At 40.9% G+C, this 13,556-nt stretch overlaps 6 protein-coding genes across 6 annotated transcripts; 3 read left to right on the forward strand and 3 right to left on the reverse strand.

The window, feature by feature from the left end:
• Positions 1–2: 2 nt before the first annotated feature.
• On the reverse strand, positions 3–1,078 carry IL334_003901 (uncharacterized protein; the record flags this gene model as incomplete). The annotated part of the gene is made up of 4 exons (XM_062935625.1): positions 3–499; positions 566–631; positions 698–949; positions 1,033–1,078. The coding sequence occupies 4 exons, from the start codon at positions 1,076–1,078 to the stop codon at positions 3–5; spliced, it is 861 nt and encodes a 286-aa protein (XP_062791676.1).
• A 528-nt stretch (positions 1,079–1,606) lies between these two features.
• Positions 1,607–3,597, forward strand: IL334_003902 (uncharacterized protein; the record flags this gene model as incomplete). Its single annotated transcript, XM_062935626.1, has 8 exons — positions 1,607–1,870; positions 2,001–2,132; positions 2,220–2,303; positions 2,386–2,465; positions 2,552–2,692; positions 2,771–2,959; positions 3,047–3,218; positions 3,343–3,597. 8 exons carry the CDS (start codon positions 1,607–1,609, stop codon positions 3,595–3,597), a joined length of 1,317 nt encoding a protein of 438 aa, XP_062791677.1.
• Positions 3,598–4,205: 608 nt separating this feature from the next.
• IL334_003903 (uncharacterized protein) lies at positions 4,206–5,635 on the reverse strand (the record flags this gene model as incomplete). The annotated part of the gene is made up of 2 exons (XM_062935627.1): positions 4,206–5,378; positions 5,507–5,635. 2 exons carry the CDS (start codon positions 5,633–5,635, stop codon positions 4,206–4,208), a joined length of 1,302 nt encoding a protein of 433 aa, XP_062791678.1.
• Positions 5,636–6,476: 841 nt separating this feature from the next.
• Positions 6,477–7,776, reverse strand: IL334_003904 (uncharacterized protein; the record flags this gene model as incomplete). Its single annotated transcript, XM_062935628.1, has 3 exons — positions 6,477–7,280; positions 7,389–7,682; positions 7,741–7,776. 3 exons carry the CDS (start codon positions 7,774–7,776, stop codon positions 6,477–6,479), a joined length of 1,134 nt encoding a protein of 377 aa, XP_062791679.1.
• An 828-nt stretch (positions 7,777–8,604) lies between these two features.
• IL334_003905 (uncharacterized protein) lies at positions 8,605–10,441 on the forward strand (the record flags this gene model as incomplete). The annotated part of the gene is made up of 4 exons (XM_062935629.1): positions 8,605–8,691; positions 8,883–9,001; positions 9,079–9,166; positions 9,269–10,441. The coding sequence occupies 4 exons, from the start codon at positions 8,605–8,607 to the stop codon at positions 10,439–10,441; spliced, it is 1,467 nt and encodes a 488-aa protein (XP_062791680.1).
• A 407-nt stretch (positions 10,442–10,848) lies between these two features.
• On the forward strand, positions 10,849–12,847 carry IL334_003906 (uncharacterized protein; the record flags this gene model as incomplete). The annotated part of the gene is made up of 8 exons (XM_062935630.1): positions 10,849–10,952; positions 11,066–11,139; positions 11,196–11,221; positions 11,281–11,379; positions 11,473–12,303; positions 12,383–12,477; positions 12,551–12,705; positions 12,789–12,847. The coding sequence occupies 8 exons, from the start codon at positions 10,849–10,851 to the stop codon at positions 12,845–12,847; spliced, it is 1,443 nt and encodes a 480-aa protein (XP_062791681.1).
• Between the last annotated feature and the right edge of the window lie 709 nt (positions 12,848–13,556).

The following is a 13,556-nucleotide window of genomic DNA, read 5'->3' on the forward strand; positions in this document are numbered from 1 at the left end:
GCTTAACCTAATCTTGGTTGACCAGCAGTAGCGTATGGATCTCTCATTTCATTTTCTTCTTCCACCTCACCTTCCAAACCTTTTCCTTTCGCCCATCTTGTCCTTTGAGGAGGTTGACCGATTTTATTTAATTCATCTTGAACACTTCCTCTCATTCTCCCTCCTTGCCCTTGTCCTTGTTGTTGAGTTCGTCCTGTGATTGTTTCAGGACCTCCAGGTGCAGCAGCTGAAATCTCGTCATCATTCCGATTTCTATTGTATCCAGGTGGGACATATCTTCCTCTACTTTGACGACTCGCTTCTCCTTCTGGTGATCTCAACTGTCCAGGGGATGTACCTCCAAATAAATCTGCTCCTGAAAACATAGGATCACTGGGTGGTGCATTATCACTCATATCTCCATTGGCTAATGCGTTTGCGCGTGCTTGAGATCGGATTCGTAAGATCTCAGAAACTAGTAATGCCCGTGAAGTCGAGAATGATATGAATGCCGATGAGACTGTGTTTTTACCATGGAGATTATCAGCTCATCAGAGTTATTGTGAGGGAGGTAAGATTAGCTTACATATAAAAGTAAGTGATAACGCGTTTCTTGAAGGTGTTTTGGGTAAGAATCGTCTAACCAGATAAGCTATAAATGATGGAATGAGCCTATCATTCTCGTATTCTAGTGGAAAAAGGTGGGATAAATATTCACTTAAAACACCACCACCAACTAAACCTGTTATCATTCCTCTTTCCGTTGTTTTCCTGTTGATTCTCTTATAATCATCTAAAGTCAATATACTACTCGCTGAACCTAGATCGATGGTTTCTTGTTCACCTGATCGGGGATCGAATAGGACTAATCTCGGTTGAGGAGATCGTGGAGTGGATGAAGGTCCCGATCTACCACCTTCCCTTTGAACTCTACTCCCAGGTGCAGAGTCGTCGAGCGGCGTCAATGAGCCTGTGACATACACCCATATCAACAAATCTTGTCTTATGGATGAGAAAAGGGGAATACCAAAAATGGATGAAGATGGGACGTACCATCGTCGATTGTGGTGGCGGACATATCAGCTTCCCTCAATGGCATGTTGGTTGGTGATCTTTCGTTGAGTCTGGGAAATGCTGAGGGTTGTCTGTCTGAGTTTGTGATTTAGTGCGAGTGACCTGTGGAAGGATTGGCTATGTTTGATAACAATGAAGGTATAAACAGCACATCTCGATTTCTCATTCTCTCTCTACGTCACCCCTTCTTGTCGTTCTCTTCATTCATTCATTCACTCCAACCTCCACTTCACTTCCGACGGGACATCCTACACAACTGAGATAACGGAATCAAATATATTCAAGTGTTTGGGTGGGATGAGATGGTGACTTTCTTCGATTGATTCTCATCTTAGACTTGAGCAATACCTCTTGTCTGGTCAGGAATACAGGTCGGATCGTCAGGACAGCCTGAAGGCGTAAATCTACTTAAATTACTATTAGGTAAAACGTATTCCAACGATAACGAGCTGAAGGACGAAAAGGAAGAAAAGGAAGAACGAAGGGAACGCACAAACGATATTCTAGCGTCGTGTCCTAATATCCAAATTCAAACTATACATACATCCACAAGATGCCAGCTAATACACCTATCCCTTCTATACCAGGAGAAGAATTGACTGATCCAACGATAAAGTCATTCCTGATTCAGAGAGTAGCAGATTTATGTCAGTTATCTTCAACTAAATTTCCAGGTTCACAACCGGTTTCATTCCAGTCTTCTTCTCTAGATTTATTGGAAAGTAAAGATTTTTGGGTATGTGAGAAATCAGATGGTGTGAGGATATTGGTTTTCATAGTTATGAATTCAATGACCAATAATCAGGAAGTATGGTTGGTGAGTTTGATTTTTTGCTATACTATCCTATCCTTTCTCATTTGAGGAATGATATTTATCTTATCCATCCTAATCACATTAATCACATTAATCACACTTGTCACCTGACTTACTTGGTCACATCTCATAGATCGATAGGAAAGAACGTTATTTCAGTGTGCAGGATCTACATTTCCCTCATTGGGAGAATCGAACAAACCCATTAGGAGAGACTATCTTAGATGGTGAATTAGTCATTGACATTGATCCCAAAACTGGTACAGTAAGTGAAATGAACAAGCTACAAAGCAGGAATCTATCTAATACGATCCAAATCAATACTGATACTGACTGTTTCTTTTTGATTAAGGAAACACTTCGTTTCTACGCTTTTGACTGTTTAGTACTGCACGGTGAAAACATAATGAAGAAACCACTGTTATCAAGATATGGTGTAAGCAATTCTCCCTGATACTGAATGAATGGAACTGCGCTGATGTATATACGTGATGCGTACCTACTTGTTCTCTATTTAGAGATTGAAGAACTGGGTGATAACACCTTTTCATACTTCACTTCAAGAGTACCCCGAATGGAAAGATGCTTTACCGTTCGAGTGAGTCAGGATTACCACCTTGTTCCCTACATATCGGAAATACAAGCTCATTTCGATATGTCATATGTCATGATATGCGATATTAGAGTCGTAGCGAAGAAACAGGAATTATCATATCATGTAGCTCACGTATTGAAAGAACATATACCGAAACTACAACACGGTCATGATGGATTGATATTCACTTGTTGTGAAAGTGAATATGTCCCTGGAACAGATGAGAAGATGTGAGCTTTTCATTCTCTTGGACCATTACTGTCAACACCAATGAATACTGATAAGTTGTTTTTCTAAATCACTATTAGTTTGAAATGGAAACCACCTTCTGAAAATTCGATTGATTTCAAACTTGAACTAAGGTTCCCACCCTCGATATCGAATCATGAAGAACCTGATTTTTACGCTAAACCTGAATTCTTATTACATACATGGATGGGTAGTGATAATTATGATTTCTTCGATTTTATGGGAATGGAAGATGATGAATGGGAAAAGTGAGTATTGATCATCACCGTGATATGAGTAGTGATCAGACATCATCTTGTTGCTCTTGCTGAGTGTACGATTTCGTGATTCCATAGATTCAAGGAATCAGGTGAACAATTGGATGATCGTATAGTCGAGGTCACGTGGGATTCAGATCATGGGTATTGGAAGATTTTAAGAATAAGAGATGATAAAAATAATGGAAATCATAAAAGTATTGTAGATAAGATAATGATTAGTATAGAAGACGGAGTGGAGATAGATGCGGTGAGTTTTTCTTTTTTGGGCCTGAGACCCTCACGATTTTCGGGACACTTCTTGCAAGTGATATTGAGCGTGCGCGATAACGCGATAAAATCTGGAAGTATCGCTGATCAACTTCCATGCACAGCTACTCAAGCGATCAGAACCAATTCGAGCGGCATGGAAAGCTCGTGAGCAAGCCAAGAAATCAGGTCAACCTCCTCCAGCTCCAGCTCCAGCTCCAGCTCCAGCTCCAGCTCAACGTCGTCCACCACAGCCTCAAGCACAGTCGCAGCCGCCCACGCCTGGTACGTCGAGGACAGGTCAAGGATATCCCATCACACCTGGTGCCGGAGGATATGGAGGTCAAAATCAAGGATTAGTGGCTGGATTGAAACGATAGAATAGATACCATCTAGATGATGAGCGACCTCTAGTGAATTGATCGAAGACAGTGGAGGGTGTTGTATGAGCATATGTATCATTTATCAGCGATACCGCATAACTCTGCAGTGGATCCACTGAGGATATCCAATCATTCAAGACCCATATAACAGCTTCAACAGACCTATCTGGACTTCACAAAAGAAACATTTACCGACTTCTTTCGGTACGATAATGAAGAAGCCGTCTCCACTGTGTACGCGATCACTTCCGCCATTGGCTCAATTCTCCCGTTGGAACGAATGGCATTAGTAATCCATTCTTGCGCTGCACAACTCTGTACCCATTTGATGGCATGTCTTGTGTAGTGGGATGTGCAGTCAACGTATCATTACAGTCCAAAGACAAAATGCCGCATGGACCCTCTTTGCCACAATGACGATACGTGCTCGATGGCTCATGCAAGCACGAATTCATCTCAAATTGAATATACAAGATAGCAAGAACTGATATTGATATTGACTCTTTCTAAGAGAGGAAAGTCTACAACATAGGTAACTTCGAGCTCCTTCAAATACGCAACTGTTACTTTCTCTCTTTCACCCCATGATCGAAAAGGATGCCACTTTACCTATTCTCCACAAGTCCACAGGCAGGACACGGTCCAGCATCTTTTCTCCATTTCACTTCTAGTTTGACTCCTTTTGATCTTGTACATGAACCTTTTTTCCCTTCCAACCACTTAGCCAATTCAACCAATATGTTTCCCTTAAATGTGACGGTTGATGTTGTTCCACCTATGTTGACTTTACTAGGTCTTAAGGTTTTCATGACTTCCACCAGACAAGCAGGATCTACTGGGATATAAATGATGATTCTAGTTTGACCCAAAGGGATCTTATCCGAAGATGGGACATATAATTTCCTGAATGATTCAGTCAATAAGTTTCTGAATAAACTCAAGAACTTGATTGATGAAGAGATTCGGGTTTGTTCATGGGGGATATTGCTCCATCGATCAGGCATAAATCTCGTGAAACATTCTTCATCAATTAAATATCTTGTTGTCGATCCACATAGAATGGGTAACGGGATTTTATACCTATCATGTTCACATCCAATTACTTTCGTATAAGTAATTGGCGATATTGGTTTTTGACCCTTCTTTTGATTTATACTCGTATTTGTGACTAATTGAGGATTGACGTCAATATCAATCGAATAGGGGCCATGAGAGTGATCACAGATATCATTACGAACATTGGTTATTCTTCTCATGTTTTTAGCGAATTCATCTTGGATCAACAATCGTTCATTCAACAATTGCTTGATTCTTGGTGAATCACATCTGCAAATGCCAGCAAGAGACTCTTTTGGATCCAACATTTTACCGCTTTTTTTGTAAATCCATTTTTTCCATCGAGCGAATGATAAGGTTTGTAAATGGGGGAACAGGTCGATATCTCGCAATTCGGGTGAGATGAATAGATCATTGAGAAAATCCAATTGAACTAAAATGGTTATGTATTCCGTTATGTGAAACAAATTTCGATTTTCGAATCCAAGAACAGCTTGAGACCAATCTAGGGAACCCAAAGATCGAATCGATGTTTGGATCTCCAATAGTGTTCGATACTCGTTAGGAAAATCGAATATGAGATTTCGAATACCAGAGAGATGAAGATATTTGGGTTGACGTCCATTTGTTGGAATGTGATCTATCCCATAAAAGAATTTGGCAGGTTGAGTGATTGTCATTCTCTTTGTATAGATCAACGGTACGATTAAATTATAATATCTCTTGAAATGGAGGATAAATCACATCAATCATCAGCAAACTTCATTGACTGGACCAGCCGAGGAGCAGCTGCTTGACTCACCTTTGAAGTCTGCATGAGGATCAACAAGTCGTTTTAACCTTGACTGACGGTTTGTCCTCGAATGATGATGGTGGACTTTGATTGTTGAAGTAACTTGAATATTTGAATCAGGACATCATCGGGAAGTCTGGCGCCACCTGATCCTCGAACGACAGGTCGACGCGGTAGACAGGACATGAATGAGATTGAGGTACAATAGGGTAAGCTGAATTTCATGGGGGTATATATATTTTGGATCAGAATACAGATACGGGATGATGAGAGGGAGGATGAAGGATGAAGGAAAGATGATGAGAAGAAGGAAGAGAGTGCAAGTTTGTATATAATGTCAAATATGGTGACGTCTTTGTGGGAGAGTGCGTACTTCGCTGTACTCAGTAGTACAGTGGCTGGGATAAGATGAGGTCCGTGCTCACACATCGCCTGGAACACGCTGTCACACCGTTGTCGAATTTGAAATATCTTATCAATGATATTGGATTGATTGTGTGTGTAGCATAGTAGGGGGGAAACATTGTACCATGCATCATGAGGTAGAGTACTGATCAGATACGCAGGATCCGAGAGGAATACATCACCATATATCATCACCTTGTCCGCAAGCAGGACACACTCCAGCATCACCTTGGACTAACTCCACCTGTCCAGTACCAGGTATGACATTCAAATAACTGTAAACGTAATTCAGTTTCTGATCCCAGGTCCAGGTTTCATCCCAAATGGTGTTTTCTGTTGTGGTTGAAAGATGATTGAAACCTTCTTCAATCATATATGGGTCTAATGCACCATATATCACTAATTTTGTTTCCAGATTCTTATTCTGAGGATATTTGTTTTCCCACCTTATATTTTGTTTGCATTTCATATCAACAGAATTATTGATGTAATTGAAAGTTTCGATGTTCCATTTTAACCATTGATATAAAAGAGATTTTTCTTCATGTACAGAATGTATCCACTGTGAAGTATCCAGTACCCATTTGCTTATAGATCCTTCTATATATATATGTTGTAATCTTCATCTGGAATGAATCATTCCATCCTTTTTGGGAGGTAGTGTGAATTTTTCGATTGATCTGGGATATATATGTACAGTTATTATTTCAGGTGAATCTGATTTGATTTTATCGTATGAACCTTGAAATCTTCTATAGCTATATGGACCTGTCGTATCATCCATACAAATGAATTTTGGTTTAGACAATCTTGATAATTCATATGAGAATTGAAGTCTTGGATTTACCCCAGAGATCATTCCCAATGGATTGGTTCTTTTATCGACTTTATTACGATATCTATCAAGTTTCTTATCTTCCATCAGTGTGTATCTAGGCCAGTCTTTATTCCCCAACGAGAAATTCAATCCATCTCCTCCGGTATATATGCTTGGATCCAAAGTAGGATGTGACATGGTTAATATATCAAGATTTGACATGATCAAAGGTTCTTTCGATTTCATGACGTATTCTCTCATGGTTCTAATTCTGTTGATCAACCGAACTGCAGATATCGAACTATCCAAATCCATTATCATACGATCGATCTCTTTGTCATGTCTTCCACTTTGACCTCTCGCAAAAGCATCGTAAAGTATATCCCTATCTTTTCTGGAATACCGAGAACGTAATTGTTTCTCCGTTACATCGCTTGATGTGTAGATCAAATCGAGACGATGAACGAGTTGCAGTAGATCTAATTTACTCCATCGTTTGTATTGATCTGGAAATGAAATTGATTTATGATCTAATCCATAGAAAAGTAGATGTGGTTTATTCGTTATAACTCTCGCGTATAAGATAGGTGCCGCGATGTAGTAGAATCTCTCAAGGTGGACAAAGGGATGAATGCGATTAGCTTGGCAATACAATATGAGACAGACCCTGGTCTAATACACCACGAACAATCTCATTGATAAGGCAAAGACACTTACTCGACATACTAACATCAGATTGACTAAATCCATCTGATTGTAATCCCCTTCCATTTTCAATTTACCTTTACCTTTTATGAGCCCAATCCTCCTTCTAACATGTACGAATATCCTTTCCCATATCTCTAGTGGCAACACAGGCAGCTGTCTTGTTTGTGACGGAAGTGGAATCGCGCTGATTGTTAGATATGGGTCTTTGACTAAATATGCTTTATCCTCAAAATCGTGATAATAGATATCTTCTCTTGACATCGACTGGGGAAGGTTTTTACCCGCTGTTGAGAATTCTGTAGCCTGATCATGATATTGACGTCAAGTCAGCCAGAACTGAAAACAGATTGGTGTCGCTTACCCTCGCTACGGCATTTCTCGATGAACTCGAACCCATCTTACCGTTATCATTGGCGAAACTATTCTAGGTGTCTTCTTCACTCGTATTTGATAGGTTGTTGGTGAATGACAGGAAGAGATTCTGAATTTAATTCAATCATGCTATATCATGTTTCAAATTAGGATGAGGCTGAGGATGATGGGCTATGTGTTTATATCGTTGTTTCATCCTTACGAGTAGCTGATTTCTGTTATGGTTGTTGAATCAAATAGCCGAAATTCAAAGGCGATTAACGCGTGGGAATGACGTACACCCCACCCCTCTTTCTAATGATAAGTGATGATGACACAGACAGTGGAATGTGAGGGAGATGAGTGCTGCATCGCCTTCGAAATGTCAAATTAAGCTCGAATGCCGAGCTGGCCGGGGGGAGAATGACGGGTGTGTGGTGCAATAGATTGTTCTTGGCAGGCACATGGAGAGAATAACTAAACACGGTGCAATGATTTGACGGAAGACGACGACGGCCGAGATAATGCCAATGGAAATTCATGTCGACTCGATTCCAATACTTCTCCCTCGCCGCTTCTTCCGACCTGACGGAATATCCCAGAGTGGCACCAGACCTACCCTTTGTGATTTGCCTTCCCAAAGGATTCCGATACTCCGCTTCTTCATTCATCATCATCATCTATTGGAGAGGCACGGAGCGTCCGAGCGTAAATCCCCACTTGGAAACCGGATAGCACCGCCCTTCCTTCACGATCCATTCACTTCATGAACACATGCAGCAATGTCGATTGCATGAATTCGATAGCACCTATCGAGCTGTTTCATACCACTTCAATGAGTGGTAAAGGTCGCCCTCAGTAAAAGAAAGCAAAAATGGGTGCCAATACTTCAAAGCGGACCACAAATGAGAATGGTTCAGATGGTGACGGATTGACTGTCAAACAAGTTGGTGCTGTCAAGGTGAGTCAAACCCATCACAACCACAAGCTTCGTGCATCTTCTCTACGCGCCACTTTCGAGGCTATATCGATTGGAGCTGAGAGCTGAGAGCTGAGAGCTGAGAGCTGAGAGCTGAGAGATGAGAGATGAGAGATGAGAGATGAAAGATGAAAGCTGAGGGATGAGAGCTGAGACGTTTGATATGTGTACAGTTGCGAGAAGCTGTAAAGAAAGGACAGAACCTTCCCCCGTTCCTCACGTCAGACGATATATATCATTCGACTCATACTATTCCCAATTGGAGAGTAAGGATATCGATATCCGATTTGAGGTGATCGACGATGGAGGACCCAAGGATCTGCCTGAGCTTCCGGTGGAGATATGGGAGAAGATCGTAGGACACCTTAGGAGGAAAACGGGTCCTAGAGCTAGCAAGAATGAAGAGGAGGAGAATTTCCATCAACATCATTTGACTGTTGCGATGCGAGTCAATAGAGTGAGTTGGCGTTTCCCGTCTGAGCCGAAGAGGAAGAGAGGGAGACGAGGGGAGGAGGGACAAGGAGGGGCGACGTAACGATGGCTGATGACGATGCTATAGATATGTTATACTATCGCAGGACCTATTCTATACAGTCGCGTCATAACAATTCGACCTGATTCATTCCTCTCACATGTCAATCCACCTATCTCAAATCGATTATCCAAAATTGAATTATTCCAATACATCCATCGAATGGATATTGGTTATTCCCCTACAGATATTGATGAATCAGATATCAATCCACCGTTGACCAGATCTGATAGAGCCATAGCTGCAGGAGCAGGTTTATTCGGACTGGGAAATAGTAGAGATGGTTTATATAATGGTCCTACATTGATTCGAGATATGGATATCGCTCATAGAACTACTTTTTTATTGAAAAACCTTCAAGAATCAATCCTACCTGATCATCAACATCAGGGGATGAAGCTGTTTGGGAATTTGCAATCCATCACCATTGGATCTTTTGGTCAAACGCCTTACTCAAGATGGGATGTAGGACATAGATTTCTCTCCAATGATCTAAATCGATATCGACTATCTTCTTCATCATCATCATTTTACTTCAGTAAATTGATATCTACTTTCTCAATGTCAATGTCAGCATCGACAATGCAAGAACCTGCTTTGTCAGAAACATTGTCTAGAAAGAATGAGGAACAAAATGAATTGATCAAGATAAGATACAGGTTTGGCAATGAATTTATGAAAAATTGTTCACCCGAACACATCTGTGTCGATAATTTTTCAGGTCCCTTATCAATCAATGATCCTCTATCTTCACCGTCACCGTCACTTGGACTGAAAAGCTATACGATCCACATCACTCAATCAATTGTAGATAACGGTCTGAAGACATTCCCAGTCGTTACTGGAATAATCAACAGATGGATCATTCATCCCGAAGCATGGGATATATGGAGGGGAAATACATATCGTTGGTTGGACGCTTTAATCAGTTTCTTATTTATGGATGGTATACCGAAATTCAGCAACACAAAGGTAATCATATATGGTGCATTAGATCGACAAAGAATTGATAAAGAATTTCCTTCTTTGGTGGAAGATTGGGATGATAATTGGGAATGGGAAAAAAAGAAATCCAAAGTCATTACTTGGATATTTGGTTGGGCTATAGTACTGAATCTTGCAGGATTCGTTACCTTGGCGGAAGAAGGGGAAGTCGTGTGTGATGCTTGTGGATGTAGGTATGGAGGAGTTGATTTATGATATATTTTGCTCTACCATGTAAGAGCAGTGGTCCAATTCATGTGTACTACCATCCCATTGAGGTTTCGTTGTACAGTATTTGGTAGTTGTGAGATGCAAACTCGCTTCGTGAACGGTAGTGCCGCGTGACCCAATGTTCGGATTTCTGCGGTCACTACCACCGAATGAGGCGGATGAAAGGGGGGGAATGAAAACCTGGCAGCAATAAAAACTTATGACTGGTTCCGGCTAACAAATCAGCGTCATTTGGCAGCATTATTGGGCTGTTTTGAATTTGACCATTGGTTATTTGTTATTTGTTATTTGTTATTTGTTATTTGTATACTCGTCAATCATACACCACTTTTCCCATCATCACCTTCACTCGAAGCATTCTGCTGGAATTGTGAAGAAGACCTTTTCCCAACATGCTCAGAAACTCATCGCGGATAATCGCATCTTCATCCACTTCCGCTCTCAGGAGGTCGGGAGTGAGGACTTTGGTCGTCGCTCGAAATGTAACACCTCAATTGTGAGTGCCCCTTGTGTCCTTTATAGCGATTTTGAGCTGGATTTTCTATACCATTGGGCTGGATGTCAATCCAATTAAACTGATACATGAATGCGATGAATCGATGATAGTAGTACTCGACTTACCGTTCAACCTCAACAAAATCTCATCTTCCGTTCAGCCTTCCATTCATCTTCCCTCCTTCTTTGTGAGTCAACCGACCTCCTAGGATGTCCTATGCGAGCTGACATGTTGAATGAATAGCTGAGACCGTCAAGGTCCCTCAGATGGTCAGTTGATATGATAAACGTTTAGTGTTCTATAAGCTGATTGCGGGAAAATTGATTAGGCCGAATCTATCACTGAAGGTACATTGAAACAATGGAATAAACAAGTCGGAGATTCCGTTAGTCAAGATGAGGAGATTGCTACTATTGAAACTGACAAGGTGGGTAATTTGTGATCTGTAATCCGGTTCACGGTTCATTTATTTTGCGACGAATACATGACACAGATGAGCTGACATTAAAAGCGGAAATAGATCGACGTATCAGTCAACGCGCCTATGGCAGGAAAGATCACTGAATTACTCGCAGAAGAAGACTCGACAGTCACAGTAGGACAAGATCTATTCAAGATCGAACCTGGAGAAGGAGGCGGTTCAGGTTCAGGTGAAGCGAGTGAAAAAGATAAATCACAACCTTCAGGTGCAGCTAAATCAGAAGCTAAAAATGCGGAAGAAGGTAATAAAGATAAAGCAGCTCCTGAAGCAGCCAAAGAGAAAGGTGCTTCGGAAGAAACTCATAAGAAACAAGATGAAAAAGCACCAAAATTAGATAAATCACCTGAAGAAAAACCTGCTCCAAGAAAAGAAGAATCTTCTCCTCCTGCTCCTGCTCCTGCTCCTAAAAAGGAAGAGAAACCTTCTTCATCCAAGAAAGAAGAAGCACCAAAAGAAAAATCTGCTGCTGGAAGTAGAAATGAGACCAGAGTCAAAATTTCAAGAATGAGACAAACAATCGCAACTAGATTAAAGGCATCTCAAAATGCTGCTGCGTCATTAACCACTTTTAATGAAATTGACATGTCATCTTTGATGGAATTCAGAAAATTGTACAAAGATGGAATCTTGAAAGCTGATGGAGTCAAACTTGGTTTCATGTCTGCTTTCGCCAAAGCATCATGTCTCGCATTAAAAGAGATCCCGGCGGCGAACGCTTCGATCGAAGGTGATTCAATCGTTTATAGGGATTATGTCGATTTGAGTGTAGCTGTAGCTACTCCAAAAGGATTAGTAACTCCAATCGTTAGAAATGCTGAAAGTATGGGTTTGATCGAAATTGAAAAAGCCATTGCTGAATTAGGTAAAAAAGTGAGTTGAAAAATTATAATATTTTCGTCCGAATATTTCATACCTTCTAAACTTACTTTAAATCCTCGTACTCAAAAAGGCTCGAGACAACAAACTTGGTATTGAAGATATGTCAGGTGGTACTTTCACTATTTCAAACGGTGGTGTCTTCGGTTCTCTCTACGGTACACCTATGTGAGTTACCTAATGATTTCGCCTCACTTGCTACATTCTGTGTCTTGTGACTGATACTTCTTGATTTCTATAGTATCAACCTTCCCCAAGCCGCTGTGCTCGGCATGCATTCCATCAAGGAGAAACCAGTAGTTGTCAATGGTCAAATCGTTATCAGACCTATCATGGTCGTTGCTTTGACATATGATCATAGATTATTAGATGGTCGAGAAGCCGTCACTTTCCTCGGTAAGTAATAATACAAATTTTCGCCTTGAACCCAAACGAAAAGGCTCGTTCAGCAATGTAGCTAACCCTCCATAATCTTACAGTTCGAGTAAAGGAATACATCGAAGATACAAGAAGGATGTTACTTCCTTCCCCTCTTTAAGCGGGACAACGAGAGACAGATTGTAATCGTCGAGACTGATCAAGGACTGGTGATGACCTCGATAAGAGACGGAGGGCGATCAGTGTCATATAGTAATTCCAATTACTACAAAGTTTGGATCAATCATATACGGCTTTTCATTTGGATGCCATGCAATCTTTCATGATCTATCCCTATGGTTAACTCCTATCTGCACGTGGAGAATATACATGGGCACGAGGAACACCTTCTTTTCGTTCCTCAATTCATAGTGATCATACGCGTCATGATGATCAGTGGAATAAGATGAGCATTGACCCCTTCATGGTGTGATTTTCATCATCATCATCATCACCATCACATCATCACTCCTTCCCCATCAATCAGGAACGAGTGTCCTCTACATTATCTGTTTGCCACGTGGTTGGAACGAGGTAATTACGTCATATTCAGCTCTTCTCAGGGATAAAACCCCGCTTTTTGAAAAGGTTAAATTGTAATTTATTTTTGTTTACTCGCAGTTCTAATTATGTCGGTGTTTCATCTTTGGTCTGAGCTGGATATCATTCGCTTGTTCTTTGATATCTTCCCTCTCTGGATTTCATCATCATCAGAGACAGAGTTGTAACATCTATCGATAGTTGTGCGCCACTGTCACTATTTTTTACCTACTCCACTCTCCCCAAATATCCCAATAATCAACCACAACGCGTCTTGTTAGCAATTGAAG

The sequence above is a fragment of the Kwoniella shivajii genome, chromosome 5, assembly GCF_035658355.1.
Source record: "Kwoniella shivajii chromosome 5, complete sequence".
NCBI lineage: Eukaryota > Fungi > Basidiomycota > Tremellomycetes > Tremellales > Cryptococcaceae > Kwoniella > Kwoniella shivajii.